Source organism: Arachis duranensis, chromosome 9 (genome assembly GCF_000817695.3).
Source record: "Arachis duranensis cultivar V14167 chromosome 9, aradu.V14167.gnm2.J7QH, whole genome shotgun sequence".
NCBI classification, from domain to species: Eukaryota; Viridiplantae; Streptophyta; class Magnoliopsida; order Fabales; family Fabaceae; genus Arachis; species Arachis duranensis.
In genome coordinates this window covers 7,977,339-7,994,684 of record NC_029780.3, presented here as the reverse complement: position 1 = coordinate 7,994,684, position 17,346 = coordinate 7,977,339, and the positions used below count along the sequence as shown (strand labels likewise).

Genomic DNA, 17,346 nt, shown 5'->3' with positions numbered 1-17,346 from the left:
ACCACCTCCATGGACTTTCCTGTTAGAGTGCCTATGTTCCATGTCCCAAATCTCAACCTTCTGTCGCTTCGACCTTTACCTTTTACTTTGTGAACTAGCTTATTTACCATCGTCCGTTCACGAAAACGCGAGAACCTTTGCTCATTTAACACTACATCCGGGCATCGATGCAGCGGCTCTTGCTTTGACACCGTACTCGAGTCATACAGCGCGTTGCTTCCGGGCAACGACCTAGTTTTAGCGCAATAATGTCTTTGATTCATGTCATGGGGGTTCGGCTATATTTTTATGTTGGTTGCCGAAGACCTAACACAACCCTCCTCCTTTATCCGGGCTTGGGACCGGCTATGTACCGCAAGTGTAACATAGGCGGAGTTAATAATATTGAATTATTGATCTTCTAAAAATAAGAAATTAAAGCAATTTTAATAAAATTTAAAAACATATCTTATACCCTTTTTAGTAATTACAATTCGCATCTTCCTCTTTTTTATTCCTTAGCAAATCTAGGTTTTCCTCATGCTAAACGTCATTTTTTGTAACTTAGCTATGAAAACTTTTCTTGTCTAAAGACATTAAGTATTTCTAATAATAATAGGCATCTAGCCAATACTATCATACCAGTGCAATCAACAATCCATAAAGAATCTTATTCTTATATGTTTGAAATAGTTTGGCCTTGAAATGATATGATTGAGTTTTATGTTGTTTTTTAACTTCATGTTGTGTTTATGGATCTTTATCTTTTAAATTAGATTATGTTGGATTGTACTATGTTCTATTTATTATTTTGTGTTACTTTGTTGGGAATTTTTTTTAAAAAATTTCTATTAATACTCACGGGTATCCTTGGGTGGAAATCCGCCTTACCTGCAAAGACTGATAAATAAGAATCCATAACAAAGATGGGGAGGGAATGAGGGACATTTTTCTTTCTGAGAATGGAGGTGGGGGAGGGTACTCTGTCGCTTCATGGAGCTCCATTGCCAACCCTAAAATGAGTGATGAAAGTTATCCCAACCCTTTTTAGTGGGAAGAAAGAAAAAGGAAAGTTGATATTTCGCATTTCTTTGACACAATAAAATCCTACTAACTAAAGTAATTTGTTTGCCAATATGTGTTCCATCTTTAAATCTTAGGAGTCAATATTATGAATTTGATCCCAACATAAGATCGCCTCTATCATGGCTTAATCATTTTTCAATCATAATTATCCTACAACTTAGATGTGTTTGATTAGGAGTCAAAAGCCGACAACAACCACCACCATTAGGTGGATCTCTTACATGGAACAAACATCATTGCATCCTGGCATGAATCATGACTGAACTCAGCCTATTCACAAATTACTTAGGAGAAAATTAGGAGTTAAACTAAGTTGAAAATTTAGAAGATCAAAAGAATCATGTTGGGTTGACAAAAACACAAATATGGAACTTTTTTTAGATATGTGGGCATGAAAATTCTCGGCTAATCTGGGGGAAGTTTTCCCTTTTTTCCTGATTTAATCTGTTATTCTTCTCTATATTGCTCTTATGTTAGACACCTATCCCCTCGTCAATGAGGCTCCACCAGATTCTTCCGGTATCAATGGTAGTTCTGTTACCTTTTGACTCTCATGACAATCAATCAAATAACTAAATTTTGGTTTCGGCCATTGAGTCAAAATCTCGGTCACAAGTGCTTTTCTGTTTTGTTGAGAGTGAGGGAAGTTGGAAATGGAATGAGATATTTATTGCCATGGAAGATTTCCAAGAAGAGGTGTTGTCATACTTGATGAACAACAACTATCTCTAGTTTGATTTTCTGCCAGTAAAGATAAACAATGTTGGCGGCAAAAGTAGCATTAATTTTGACCATTGAAATCTCAATGCTTCTATGGTGAATTAGGTGGATCATAGCAGTAGGATGGTAGAGCTGAAGAAGTGGCCATGAAAGAGAAGACAAACACTTGTGAATGAAATTGAAGCAAATTGATTCACCATTATTGTTTTGACAACCCCACCTCAATCTCACAGATTTTACTCTGTTAAAAGTTTCTCATAAAGACTTTCTTTCTTGAATTCTTATGTATATCCAAACTCACCCTAAGTATCAGTCTAAAATCCAATTATCCTTAATAATGTTGCTACCTATAGAGTATTTTTCTTTTTAATAAAACCCACTAAATTTATCAATATGCTTTTTGCAGTGAACCCTGAGGTTGAGGACTACATTATGCTATATTAATCAAGTTTCATAGTTTTACTGAACCTTTACTAAGTTTTCTTTATTATTTTATTCGTACTAACACAACTAAAATTTTCTAGGTATGAGTTCAACTCCAATGTTGGGAGTGAGAACTAGACATGAAGAGTGGATGGGTGTGTATGAAGGGCTTTGTACTACAGAAGTGTGTCACGTTTTAGGGGGCGAGTTTGTTTTCCTTAAATCTTATTGGTTGGGTACTCTTTTTCCTCTCTGGAGTTTTGTCCCACTGGGTTTTCTCCTTAGAGGTTTTAACGAGGCCTTACCAAGAGGTGCCGGATATGTTCACCGGTGGATGGTGTCTTTATTTTATTTTAGTGTTTAATGTTTTGTATTTATTTGTCTATTGTGTGTTTAAGCCATTTCAATAATTATTGAGAAAAAAAAAAAGTCTAATATGGTTTTAAGTTGTAAGATTATGATGAAGTAGAGCTATGTTGTTCTATACATTACTATAACATTTTTAAGTGGATGAAATGACTACTAAGAACGTTACTTTATGCTGTTACAAAATGGTGAGTTCTTGTGTACAAGTTGCCTCTGCAATATGTTGTTATACTGAGTAAAGTGACAATTAAGTTTTTGAGGATATCGATTTTGGACCAATTAATTCTTAAAGAATAAAACCTACCGAATTGTAAATGTTGGACACGGTTTCTCTCTCCGTCAATTTCTAATATAAAAGTTAACAGAATCGTTTATGTATACTGTTAATTCTGATTGACGTGTGTGTCTATGTCACATTGGAATTATTTCAAATATTGAAGACAATTAAATTCTCCAATTTAATTGAGTTATAAGAGTACACAATTTATAATTGTCCAAATTTTCCATTTGAGCATCATTAAGGTCAGTATCTTCCAAACTTTATCGTAGTGCAATAGGAATGTGAAGGTACTCAAATTCATAATCAAATAAATTTCTCATTAAACTTGTGGGCAGGAATTTCTCCTTAAAATGCTTCAACAAAAGGGTCATCTTCAACTTCCATTTGTGCATGATCAGCTTTCTCATTATGAGGTGAGTTGGCATGTTGTTGTGTTGTGTGCACCTTAGGCCTAATCCTAATATTCTTGACTCCATTACTCCTTCCACCTTTGCTGCTGCTGCTAATAACATCACTCCTTGCAATTTGCACATTTTTGTTTTGAAACAATACTCTTTCTTTTTGGATCATTCTTCCTTATTTTTCTTGCAAGGACATCCTCCTCATTAGTCATTAGTATCACCGACTTCAAATTCAGATAGTGAGGCTTGTATAACTCATCTTCGACACTTTCATACTCACCATCATCAGAAATTGAAAGGTCACCAGATTCATCACATGCTATAACTAGGGCTTATTGTAAATAAAAGAGATCCGCGATGAGTTATGAAGAAACACACAATATAAGAAAGGCTCTAACAATTCTCAACAACATCATTCCAATTTTAAGCTTGCAAAAACGGGACACGTCGCTCTACATAACTGGACAACTAAGCATATTTATTCCATTTCACAATGTCACTTGACGGAAAGATGTAATGTATCCATGATTTACAATCTTTGAGGATTTATTTAGTAATTTTTATTCTTTAAAGACTAATTTGTTCGAAGTCAACATCTTCAAAGGCTTAGTTATCACTTTAATATGTTATATTTATACATTGGAATTGTGTAATACTGAAAAATAGGATAGGTTTGGCCTACGAAAAATGTTGAATAAATAAGATATTTTTGTAATTAAATTTAGTTAAGTTTTTTTTTTTTCTAAGTCTTCTCTTTCTTCTTTAACTGGTTTTTATTGTATTAATAAACTATTATATTAATTTGGTTGAACTTGAAAAGTCTAAAATAACTTGATTATGTAGCATCATTGTTTACTTAGTTATGGTCAAAATTGTGTGAATTCTACTTAATTATGTTATTTTATATTCTCATTATTAATTTTTTTTATATTTGTGATGTATTTATATTAGGTTTTAATAGTAAAATATGTTTTCAATATATATTTTATATTTTAATATGTTTTATACATATAACTAATTTTGCATCTATCTAGAAAAAAGTTGACTAGGTTTATTTAATATTATTTAAAATTATTTTTGAAAATAATATATCTTTTACATTATTTAAGAAAAAATTCCAGTAAATGTTCCTAAAAAAAACCCAGAATTTGCCAAAGTTTTGCCGAATTGAAAAGCTTTGAGATTGATAGATTGGTCCAATGACAAATTGTTGGTGACTCTCATTATTATGCGTAAACCCAACGGCTACTACTGATAGGGATCTCTAACACACAAAAGTCACGCTAATCGGTGTCAGCGTCAACGAAAAACGACGATCTTTTTCTCTTTCTTTTCACCCAATAACTACCGACGTTGACTCATAGCTCAAAGTTGCCAAATTCTACTTCAAAGTTGCCAAATTCGTAGAATTTTATATTTATAGTATTATTATTCGGATATTATAATTTATTTTATAATAATTTTTTTAATTCTTTTAAGATTTGATTTAACTTAAAATTTAAACGACATCAACTATAATATTTGTGTTTAATAAATGAATACTTGTATTAATAAATTTTCATGAAGAACATTTACACATATTATAATGTTAATGATAGTAAAATTTAATATAAAAATGTTCAATAACAAAAAAAATTTAGTTAAAATCAGCTAAAAATGATCTTATTTAACATTTTTGTCTTCCTAATATTATTGAATTTAATAATATATAATTTAAAAACTAAAACTTATAGTTTATGTGATACAGTATGAATTGGGAATTAAATAAAAATAGGTTACTTTGGGTTTTCCAAGGGTTTTCTTTTTTATTTTAATTATTTATAATTGTATGGATTATGGAATTTTTAGTTAGATTATTATGGGATTATCTATTTATCTTTAATTAATTCCAATTTATAAAATTAAAATTCTTTCTACGACTCAAGCAACGTTTCTTCTTCTTGTTTCTTCTTAGTTTCCGTCGTCGCCGTCAGTTAAGAACGTAAAACCCCACCAACCACCATTTCCCTCTTCTCACTCCTTCATTTTCCGTTCAATTTTCTCAGATCTACCTTTCTCTCTCTTCTTCTATGGCTTCCACTGCTGTTGCCACCTCCTCCGTCCCTGCTGCCGTGAGGACGGAACCGCTGCCGCAGCCGTCTGATTCTTCTCCTTCCAGAACCTCCGCCGCCGCCGAGGTGTCGCTTTTATCGTCCTCACCCGCCGCCGAGGTCATTGATCGTAGCGATTCTTCCAATTCATCGCCGAACCTATTTGCTGACGCTGAAAATCAGGTACCTACCTCCTCTCTCTTTTAATCTTGTCGGTGCTGGGCGCTTCCTGCATTTATGATTCTTCGACTCGGTTCAATCGTTTCTGTGTGTAGTGTAGTCTGTAGCGCATTACTTTATATGAATTTCGTTTGTTCATTTAATTTTGTAGAAATGAATTATGCTATATTATCTTTCATGTGTTTTTCCGGATGTCTTGAGAATTTCGAGTTCTGTGGATTTTGATATTAGGAATCTAAGCTGGCTTAGTTAGCTATGGAAATCGTGTAAATTTTTGGTAGTTTTGAATTTCAACATTCCTGTGATCAATCTTTGTAACTCATGCCTTTATCCTTTTGGTTACAGACTATGGACGCGTTGAAGAGTGAAGAGTATCGGCAGCTGTTTCGTCTTCCACCAGATGAAGTAAGTGATTTTCTATCTTTTCAAGTTCGCTGTTCTAATTTCTTAAGGTTTTGCTTATTGGTTTACTGATTACTGTTATAGCATAAAATTGAATACAATTGAATGGTATTCTAGTCAAATTTGCAGTTTTTCTGAACGTGTTTGTATATGATCATGTCCTTATGTCACTTCTTGGTAAAGCATTCAATGAAGTCGGGTTGGGAAACCTCATTGATGAGATGCTCAAAAAAATTGCTTATAAGTCCCAGGTCAAAAGTCTCTTATTTTGCAAATTGTGGACCTTCTCTTGATTAATGGTGGATAAGATTGTTTACACACCCTATTTATTTATCAACACTCGTCCATGAAGGTTTTTTACTTTCATTTCCTTACTCTCAAGTAATATTCAGACTATTGAGTCAATTGCTTCCTTTTTTAATATATAAATTCTTTAGAGGTTAACTAATTCTAACGACCTTGGACCCTGGTGGGGTATAACTAAAGGAACTATCACTCAAATCTTCAAAAAAGTCAAAACTAAAGAACAATAATTTCGGATAGCCTCAAATCAAGAGCAGCCCCGACTTTGCAAAATAAGAGACTTTTGACTGGTGGCCCGTAAGCAATTTTTTTAGAACCTTATCAATGAGGTTCCCCAACCCAACCTTATTGAATACTTTACCCACTTTCTTTCATGATATAATGAGATATCTCTTTGAAGCCGTTGGGGTAGAACATATTTTGGATTTGTTTTGAAATGAAATTCCTCTTACCAACTTATCCTTCTATTGTAATGTGTATCTTATCTACACACTCTGCTTACCGTGTGAATGAAGTGTTTGAATTGTGGAGCAACCATTTTCGGGAGTGCTTTCCCTAATTATATTACCTAAAACTCAGTGTATCATATTTTAGTTTTGTAATTTCAGTCCTCGAAAATTTGAATAATGTTGGCTCAACATTTTCTTAGTAAGTCATTCTTACAAAATTTCCCAAAAGGCTCCCTTTCCCCTCTCTGTAGACAGATGCTTGCACATCCTTTGTAACCAAAATAAAAGAACACATTCTTATGGATAAATATATATATTTACCTTGTCTGTGCATTTCTTACATCTAGCAACGAAGCAAATTGATATTTATATGATGATTTTTCTCATTCCTTTTTCATAATTCACATCTTATTTATTCTCCTTCTATTTTAGGTCCTTATTGAAGATTTTAATTGTGCCCTCCAGGAAAATATACTTATTCAGGTAATATTTTTTGATTTGTTGTTAAATGGTATTAGTCTTGACTTGAGTGATGTACATTTTCTTTTTTTATTGGAAAATCATTTTGCTGGATTTCATTTGCTTAAACTGCCAAAAGCTTTTTCATTTTGTTGTTTAATGATTTAAAAGCAAGTTACAATATGTCATGTTGCCTTTTCATTTGGTTTTCTGATTAGTTATTAATTTCTTGTTGTAGGGTCATATGTACCTTTTTGTCAACTTTATATGTTTCTACTCGAACATATTTGGGTTTGAGACAAAGGTAAGTGACTGAACAGAATGCATTTTTAACATATTCTTTTATCTTTTCGCCTTCTGAGCTTGTTTATAATGGCCATGCTTAATCTAAGTTTAATGGGAAAATTTATTGCTTTTGGTACTATATTTTTTATTGCAAATGATTGTGTGAAAGCACGTGGGTATGAACTGTCAAGAGTGACTAAATCACAAACTTAAATCCATATTGGACAATAAAATATCTGAAAGAGTTTGCCTAAGTATTTTTTCTGAACTGTGTTGTTTCCAGATATATAATCTCTTCATTGTAGTTTTTTTTTAATAAAATCCATGATTTATGTGAAAGAAGTATCGTTCCTTGATTGTTTCCATTGAGTTTATTCTTATCTAGAGATTTTGGTTTTTGTTTTACAATTTCTCTGCATCTTGGATATGTCAATGGTTTATGTTTCAGAGAATAATTGCATTCCCAGAAGTCACAAGTGTACGTAGGGCAAAGACAGCTGGGCTCTTTCCCAATGCCATTGAGATTCTTGCTGGCAACAGGAAGGTATCTTACACATAGAGGAACATTATAGTCGTTATGCATCATTGCAATATTGAATATTCAATCTGAATATATTTTTGCTGCGTACTGTTGTTTCTGCTTGATGGTGCCCTGATGTCCGTCTTAATCCACTTAACTGTTTGACAGTACTTTTTCGCATCTTTCCTATCCCGTGATGAAGCTTTTAAGATTATTAATGATGGATGGTTACGGCAGGCTAATGGTACCAGAGCAGTTATTGAACAGGTGTTTTGCTACAGTAATCTGTGTATCTAATTGTTTATGATGTTTGTTAAGGTAGAAAAAAAAAAAAACCCTGGAATTTAACGGCAATTCTTTTTTGCTAATGCTGTGTTTGTTGTACCCTTGCCCTTATACATTGGGTGGTCTTTCTTTTTCTTTTTTTTTTCAGGAGTCTATGTCCGAGTGCAGCGGCCAAGACAGTGAACTTATAGCTACTGAAAATGTCAAGAGTTCTGATATATTAGACAATGACTCTCCTTCTGCAGACCCGTATGTCCATTATCTTAGTGACCAAACCTTAGAATAAGATTATTTTGTGTGGAAACTCATTTAGACTTACTTATATATGTGTTAATCAGGAGCAAGGTTACTACTAATATTATCAACGACATGGGACCTCCATCAAATATTATAGATAGCCCTGTAGTGATGAAAGTTACAGATAAACAATCCAGTACAAAACAGGTAGCTGAACCTGTATTGAATGAAGATTCTCCAGCTGCGAGTTCCTGCTGGAAAGAGGAGGACATTGATGCTCCAACAAGTGAGTTTGGAACATACCCACTACTTGTATACATTTTGGATTTAAGCTCGTAGAATGCATTTAATCTTCTAGATATTGTTCTGTGGGAGAATGATGCAAGGTTTTTATTTTAGAATTGTTTGTTCAATGGATCTGGTTAATAGTATATTGGAAGAATGGGTGGTTCTGTTGAAATATAAATAAAATGAAATTTTTACTTTTCTATTGATTCAGGCTTTTAGGGTATACTTTATCATACATTGTCACAAAATAACCTGCCTTAAGTTTGTAACAATTGGAAAGTTTTGATGTGCAGATGAGATTGGAGTTTGTATGCTATATTGTCTTGCAGCTCTGTTACACTTAAATAGTTAACTGCAGTGGATTAGCCATATAAGCTCTTTGCTAAACTACTGTTTCTTACAAATAGAAGTTGGTAAACTGACTTGATTGATCCCGTCTTTGAAATTCTCCAGCCCCTCTGTTTATTTGTGGTCTGAGAAGTTAAAAAATATTTTATATATATATATATATAACCCTAGGAAACTTTGCCTAAGCAAAATTGATCAACACAACATTTTTCATTCCCATTGTGTTTAGGGTTTGAAAAGCTATGCTTTATAGATGAATCCTTTGTTTTGCTTTTGTATCATATTATCCTTCTCCTTAAATCTTAATGAAATTATTCTTTTATCAAAAAGATAAGAAAAATGTCTATTGTGTTTAACTTATAATATGTTTTATTAATCCATCATATTTTTTCAAAAACTCAGCTGATATGAGCTTATTTTCTAATGTGCAGTCCCAGAAGAATACACGTGTGTTGCAGAAGCTGAGTTTCCGGTATTTCTTATTAGAAAAAATATCATTTTATTTTTTCATTTTCAAGTTTTCCCTTGTTGACTTTAGTGATATTAGTCTTCTAAATTTATTAGAAATTTTAAAATTTTAAATTTACAAACTGCAGATAAAGGTTGAAGACTTCTTTAGGTACTTTTTCTCAGATGATGCTGTAAACTTTCATGAGTCTTTCCATAAAAGATGTGGTGATAAAGGTAGCCTGCATGAAACAACTATGAAACCTCTGCATTTGAAAAATCATCTTTAATTTTGTATGCTTTCCTGGTTGTGAGTATGGTTTAAAGGGAAGAATTTAAGATGACTAATACCTGTCAATAATGTTTTGTCGAGGATGATTTTTTCATTTTTCCCCCTTCCCCTTTCAGACTTCAAGTGTAGTTTGTGGCGTCCTCAAGAGAAATTTGGGTATGCTCGTGAACTATCTTTTCAACATCCAATAAAACTTTATCTTGGTATGTTTCTGCCAGCTTTATTTCTCTTTTCTATCTGAGTTTTGTTATTCCATGATAATTTTATTGACTATGCAGTGGTGGAGGTTCAACTAAAATTTTGAAAAAGCCAAAGTGAATGCCTAATATGGGGGGCTTATTCACAGAGAAATATATGAACATATTGATGAGTTACAAAATTCCATTTCATGGAAAAAATGATTGAGCAGTGCATGCCTTAAGTAGTTAAGTTTGAGGTTATTAATTCAAATTAAGCTAAATATAAGATAGAATAAATTGTTAAATCTAGGATCCTGAGCATATGTCCTTTGGTGAAGCAATAATAAGTTCTTTGATGCGTCCCTATGATTTTTAAAAACTTGGCAAACTGTTCCTATGGAGACCCGCCAGTGGACATAATTGTGTTTCCTTTTCAGGAGCAAAATTTGGTGGCTGCCATGAGCTTCAGAAATTTCGAGTGTATAGGAGCAGGTTGTTACCATGACTGTTGTTTATCAATCCATTTTTATTTTTTCTTCAGTTATTCTTTTGATATCTTTCAAGATGTTTTTTCAAGCTAAATGTAATGTAATTATTGGGAATTCCTTGGTGCCATGAAGTGGGCTTGGATAGCATAGTCAAGTGACTGTAGCATATGCTTCATCTTCTTATTCTGGCATCTGGTCGGAATGAGGAAAATATCTTAAGTGTATCTTAGGATTGGTTTTCTTATCTCCGTCTTTCTATGATTTATTTCCTTATTAATTAAGATTAATACTCTATTGTTATTGTACATGGCGATTAGTGCTGTCTCTTTTGTATCACACATAAAACACATCATATCATATTGATATCAATAAATTGCCTATATATACATATACTCAATTTCCTTCTTCCTCCTTCCCTTTTTTAGACCCATTATCTCAACATTTTCTTGTCTGTTTATTATGTTATGCTGGCAGCGAAAATAATTGCTCTTGCCTCAATACTGCATTTTATTGTTTCCATTCTTTGTCTTCCCTTATTTGTAGATGTTTATTATTTGTTTTTAGAGCAAGAATAAAGTTGCTCCATTGATTACTTGAAATATATGAAGAACTTATTTATTTATTTTTATTTTTACATATTTTTTTACTTCTTTCAGTCATCTGGTTATAGAGACATCACAAGAAGTCAGTGATGTACCTTATGCAGATTATTTTCGTGTTGAGGTACATTTTTTTCTGGGAAAATTAGATCTTTATCATAAAATTATGAGCTTTTTGCCCCTAGTACAATATACTTATTAGAAGCATTTGGCATGAATGATTTCTCTTGATAATTGAGCTACTAGGTCAACGTAGATAACTTGTTTTATTTTGACCCTACTCGCTTGCAAAAGCTCATTGAGCTTGAATTCTACTGTTGACGTCATGCTAAATTTGCTCTTTTTGCTCTCATGACGAGCCACTGTTTTTACTTGGTGGTCTCTTGTCTTCATTTAACTCTCTTTGTTTTAATTGTTTCGTTAATAATTTTCTTCTTCCAATGAATTTATAGTTTACGTATATTTCTTGTTTAATTACCAGGGACTGTGGGATATACAGAGACACAAGGATGACTCTTGCATTTTGAGAGTATATGTGACTGTAGCATTTTCTAAGAAAACTATTTGGAGAGGTGGGCCTTTTCATGATTTATCCTGAAACTAATATTCTCTTGCTTTGTATCTTATTATTATTATTATTATTATTATCATCATCATCATCATCATCATCATCATTATCATTATCATTATCATTATCATTATCATTATTATTATTATTATTATTATTATTATTATTATTATTATTATTATTATTATTATATGCTAAATGACTTAGTTTTGTGCTCCCTTTTCACTTTTTCAGTATAATAGTTTTGGTCTGTTAAATTTTCTTTGACTTTCCTGAAATGAAGAAGTATGAAGCAAACAGTTCTCCATGTTATTAGCTTTTGACTTCTCATCTCTTATGCTTTAGTAGTTTTAAAATTTCAATTTAAAGTTACATTGCTTTTGACCTCGTCAATTGGTATTGCAACCAGTTTGACGAATCTATTATTTGAGTAAATATTCATTTTTAGCATTATTTTTTTTGCACAACACAAGGTTTCATGATGGAAAGTGTGATATTGGCTTTTATCTACAAGAACTTTTTTTATACACCAAAGAAAGATTAGGAACAGAATTACCAACTCTGACAAGTTTCTTATACTTGTGTGTATGATACACATATCTGCTTCACTTGAGAGAAAAGTAAAGAAAAAGAGCATGTACCATTTTTTAGAAATTGGACTTTACTTGATTTTGTGAACAATCGCGCAGGCAAAATATTACAATCAACCGTTGAAGAATGTCGAGAAGCTTATACTACTTGGATTAGCATGGTATTTTTTATTTGGGTGTTTTCTTTTTTCTGTGTTCACTATTTACACTTTTTATTGTCCACTTAAGATTCTATCACTACTTTCAGGCACATGACTTGTTGAAGCAGAAAAACCTAGAAAAGCAAGGTTTGACATTTGCAATTTCTATACATGTTCTTAAATTTTGAAGTTCATTATGCATTCCTGATACCATCAGTTTCTTTGTAATATTTATGATTTGTTTTTATGAGGCAGAAAGAGGTGCTGTTGTTGCTTCAACTCAAAATGGAAAAATCAATCCCGATATAGAGTTGGAGACTGTAGAAACTTCAGGAGCTTCACAGGAGGAATGTAACTCTACAAGGATCCAAGCTACATCTAGTGTAGCAGATGCTATTCACAAGGTTGACACCCAGATGCAAACAAGATTCATTGATACATCGTCTGTTCCTTCTTTGTTCAAAGATTATGTGAGAAAGTTAAGGTTGTCTTTGAAAAGTCAGAACAACCTCTCATTACTCATTGTTGCCATTTTTGCGCTGATTTTCTTCATGCAGGTGCGTACTTTGAACCATAGCTTTAAATTTTTGTCTTTTCATGTTCTGTGGATTAGTCATGCAACTATGAAGAGCCGTTCTACTATCAGTACTTTTACATTGAATGCAAAAATCAATTTTTTATTGAAGATTTGTTGCAATTACTTGCTAATGTTAGTGGTTTGTCGCTGATTCGCTTCTATGTGAATGTTATGATTACAATGCAGCAAAAAACAAGGCCTTATCCCACTAGTACCTAGTGGGTTTGGTTACATAGATCAAATAATGTCATTACGTCTTAATATGTATCATGTTTGCAATGAGAGTGTTCATACATTGTTCTTATTTGACCACTTCTTACATAGTCCTTTTAGGTCTTCCTCTCCCTCTAACCACTAGTTTATTTTTTTATCCAATCCCACTTTTCTCACTAAATGCTCTACTGACTTTTTTCCATATGTCCAAACCACTTAAGATAAGATTCTATCATCTTTTCAGCAATAGGTGCTACTCTAACTTTTTCTCCATATGCATATGACTACTCATCTATGGAAGTATTCTCGTTTTAACGCTGAACTTATGTTCATGTCCACCTTTTGTCACCCAACACTTTTTTCCATATAACATTGCTGGTTCAATGATAGTGATTTACCCTTTGCAGGTACTTTTCTACTGCATAAAACCCGAAAGACTCCAGTATTTGACCATCCTTATTAAGTTCCTTTATTTTTGATATAACATATTTTCCGATTTTCACTTCTATGGTGTTCATCTTTTGCTGCTAAACTTGTACTCCATATACTGTGTCTTTATCCAACTTATGTGCAAACCATATACCTCCAAAATTTGTCTCTACAAATCCAACTTTTAATTCAAATCTTCCTGCGGTTCTCCCATAAGAGTGATGTCATCGAGAAAAAGCATGCACCATGGTATGAGTTCTTGAATATGCTTATGAAACATGTCTGAAACAAGTGTGAAAAGAGATGGATTTAGAGATGATCCTTGGTGTAGTTTACACCAATAAAAATTTTCTTTGTTATACCTTATTGAGTTTTCACACTAGTTGTATTCCCATTGCACATATCTTTACTTGTACGAATATGTACAATCCTTGCTGCTTTCTTCTAGAAAAATCTTATACAGGCCTTTCTTGCTACCCTGTCATGATTTTTTTTAGAGTCAATAAACAGTGTGTAGATTTTTCTTATTACTCTGATGCCGCCTCTTCATCATTCTCTCTAACAATTATATAGCCTCCGAGGTAGATCTAGCTGACATAAAACCAAACTATTTCTTAGAAACCTTAGTTTCTTGTCCCAACATTCGTTCTATAACTCCTCACAACTTGATAGTATGGCTCATGAGCTTAATCTTTTTTTGTACCACAATTCATATATTCATTGTAGATAGGGACCAAAATGTTCTTCCTCCATACATATGGCATTTTCTTAGACTATAAAATCTCATTAAAGAGTTTAGTAGCTAATAGACTCTATTTCATCCTAAATCTTCCCAAATTCAATCCGGATAATATATGGGCCCACTTCTCTACCTTTCTTCATTTACTTTCAAAATTTTGAATTCTTCAATAGTAATTCAAGTTTTGGTTCCTCCTTTGTAATTGACCTAAGCATGCCGTGAAAGAATCTCGTGTCCATCCTTAGATACTCTTATCTGTGACTAACTTCACCATTCTTGTCTTTAATGCACGTAACTTGATCCAAATCTCTTTTTTTTTTCCTCATACCCAGATACTTATAAAAGACCTTCGTAAGCTCTTGTTCTTGCTTCACTTACCACCACTTTTGTCTCCTCTATGGCCATCTTATTTATCCCAATTTTTCTCATTATCGCATAAAGACCACCTTTTACATCATCTCCTTTTTTACCTTTACCTTCTCTTGCACACTTGTGTCCTACCACCACAAATTTTATCTCTTGCTCCAGTACCTTTAGTCTTTCTTTTGCTGTTTTCCTAATAATTTTTGTCATCTTACATCACACTAGTTTGCACTTCCATGCTCATCTCACCTGGTTTCTTACTTTCTTCCAAGCAGTGGAAGTGATGTAATTATCATATGGCTGCCTGCATTAATGCAGGATGGTTGTGCACCGGGTTGCCCTTTTTATTTTTTCCTCCTCAACCAAGGGTAAAATTGGGTGAAATTCTTTTTAGATGAAATTCATATACAATTTACATATATCTAATCCATGAAAAATTTCACCTTCTCCAACGTTCTCAGCATTTTGGACTTTAGGGATGTTGTAAAATGTTTACTAACTATAGTTGCAGATCAAATACATCATTTTATTAACTATTTACTCTATTCTGCTGCAGCAGTTTAGCATACTTGTGCTATTGTCAAGACCTCAACACATACATGTTAACCCTCCTATAGACAACATAAATATGATGGAAAATGGAGTTACTAGAACTTCTTCAGACATGGCGTGGTTGGAGAAAAGAATTCATCACCTCAAAGATGAGATGTACATGGTTGAGACTAGGCTCGAAAGGATGCGGTATGAACATGCACTCTTAAAAAAGCAACTAAATGATCTTGAGCGTAAATAACTACCTTTTTTTCGTTGTTGAATCATATCTTTCTCTACATATCTTTTGGTGTATATATATGTGTGTGATGCATGGATCTGACATTCAGTTAATTTCTAAAATTCATTTTATCTTGTTGTAAATGAGGAATATAATTTTTACCACATGTAAAAACTAAGAAAATTAAGCCACGAGGATTGGTCTAGTGATAAAGGGTTTGGGTAGTATGCACGAGGTTCTAGTTTAAACCTCATTTGCATAATGTAAAACAAAAAAAAAAGGAAAAAGAAAATTGGTAGACAATTTTATTACGAAAATGATGTGCATTGTTATTGATCCTTGAATGTATAAGTATATTCTGTTATTATCGTTCATCTACAGCACAAGTTCACAACCTAAGTTAATAGCTTCTGATAAACATTTGTTTTGCTTGTGTATCACTCCTCAAAAGACAAAATCTAAGATTTGATTTCTTTTTCTACCAAAGATGTAACAAAAAAAAAAAGGTAGGAAGTTAATATTTTGTGGGCAAGCTATATTGCTCTCTCCTGTTATTTGAGGTAACTCATTGTGTTCCAATCCCATTTGTCTAGGCAGCTTTTCCTAAGCATCTTTTTAGAAGCTGTTTGTTATTTTTACAGGGTTATAGTTTCATGTTATAATGTTATATTGTACAAATACTGGGCTCTTAGGTGTATTATCACCCGAATTTCATGAGAGCTCAGTTTATGACTTTTGAAATAGAAGGGAGTTAAATGATTTTCACTGAACCTCAAGACTCAAGTATATTAAAATACCAAATCTTACTATTAATTATTATTGATCTTTGAATGAAAAAAAAAACCTAATTTGCTATTCTTTTTTTAAATTCCTGTATCATGGCTTTGTTAAAACTCGACATCATTTCATTCCTCATAGAAACTGGTATATATGGTTTAACGGAAGTTTGAAAAAGATAAGTAAATTAGCACCATTATTAAATTGTATGCAGAGATGTAGTAAGGGAGAGAGGGATAGGATATGGTTCCGAATGATGAAATGGATACTTCTAACAAGATTTCATTCTTTCCTGTAGAAAGATGTGTAAGAGGAACCACAGTTGTCATGAGTAGCTAGTCTTTTAATATCTTGTCTGTCTATGCTAACCAGCGCTAAAATTCAGAAACAAGAAAAGCTATAATAGGATATTCTCTATTGATTCAACCGTTGCACCTACAATAGTTGAGAAGTTGACAGTTGAAACCTCTGTCTTTGGAAGTAGGTCACGACTGCCTGGAGGGGGTTGAGGACATAACTGGTGTTTAGGGCTATTACTGTACCAATAGAAGTGTAAACGAAGATAAAAATAAGAGTATGTATTATTTTTAACGATAATACTGCATGACCAAGTCACTTAGTAATCAAGTTTAACTAAGTTGGTTTAATAACTTAAGGATCGAACCAAAAATTTAAGTTGAAGAGATGTTTATATTTTTTAAAAATTCATGAACTTAATTTTGTGTTTGACAAAATTAAAAAGTTCATGTGCTTATATTTATAGTTTTTAAAAGTTACATCTAAAAAGAATTTTTTAAAGTTGATTTGTTTTTATTAAAATTAAAATGTTTAATATAATTTTATATATTAATTAATATTTAAATTTAATTCTTATATTAATATTTAGGATTTGGATTTTCTAACGTTTGAATTTTACTTTAGAGAATAAAGTGTGATTCTTTACCATTTATTTTATAGGTGGGACTAAGAATAAATGAGAGAGAAACTATTCAAAAGTAGAAGATTACACATTACCCTCTAAAGTACAAATTTAAAATTTAGAGGATTCAAATTCTAATGTTTATTATAAAAT

General features: G+C 32.6%; 2 protein-coding genes across 4 annotated transcripts in view; both read left to right on the top strand.

The window, feature by feature from the left end:
• The window catches only part of LOC107464411 (uncharacterized), a 38,201-nt gene extending 35,545 nt beyond the window's left edge, over positions 1 to 2,656 (top strand). For both annotated transcript variants that reach the window (XM_016083323.3, XM_016083324.3), the window contains one exon: positions 2,310 to 2,656. In XM_016083323.3, the coding sequence (XP_015938809.1) occupies positions 2,310 to 2,315 (6 nt within the window). In that variant the 3' untranslated portion in view covers positions 2,316 to 2,656. The remainder of the gene's footprint in view (positions 1 to 2,309) is intronic.
• Positions 2,657 to 5,163: 2,507 nt separating this feature from the next.
• On the top strand, positions 5,164 to 15,871 carry LOC107464474 (protein VASCULAR ASSOCIATED DEATH 1, chloroplastic). Of its 2 annotated transcripts, none has more exons than XM_016083394.3 (18): positions 5,164 to 5,528; positions 5,871 to 5,930; positions 7,112 to 7,162; positions 7,377 to 7,442; positions 7,872 to 7,967; positions 8,112 to 8,210; positions 8,377 to 8,477; positions 8,567 to 8,751; positions 9,533 to 9,573; positions 9,698 to 9,785; positions 9,957 to 10,043; positions 10,457 to 10,511; positions 11,164 to 11,230; positions 11,588 to 11,678; positions 12,364 to 12,425; positions 12,512 to 12,551; positions 12,660 to 12,961; positions 15,285 to 15,871. In XM_016083394.3, the coding sequence occupies exons 1-18, from the start codon at positions 5,325 to 5,327 to the stop codon at positions 15,516 to 15,518; spliced, it is 1,929 nt and encodes a 642-aa protein (XP_015938880.1). In that variant the 5' UTR covers positions 5,164 to 5,324; the 3' UTR covers positions 15,519 to 15,871. The 2 variants fall into 2 exon arrangements, with proteins under 2 accessions (XP_015938880.1, XP_015938879.1); XM_016083393.3 differs by having other exon boundaries at positions 15,282 to 15,871.
• The last annotated feature ends 1,475 nt before the right edge of the window (positions 15,872 to 17,346 follow it).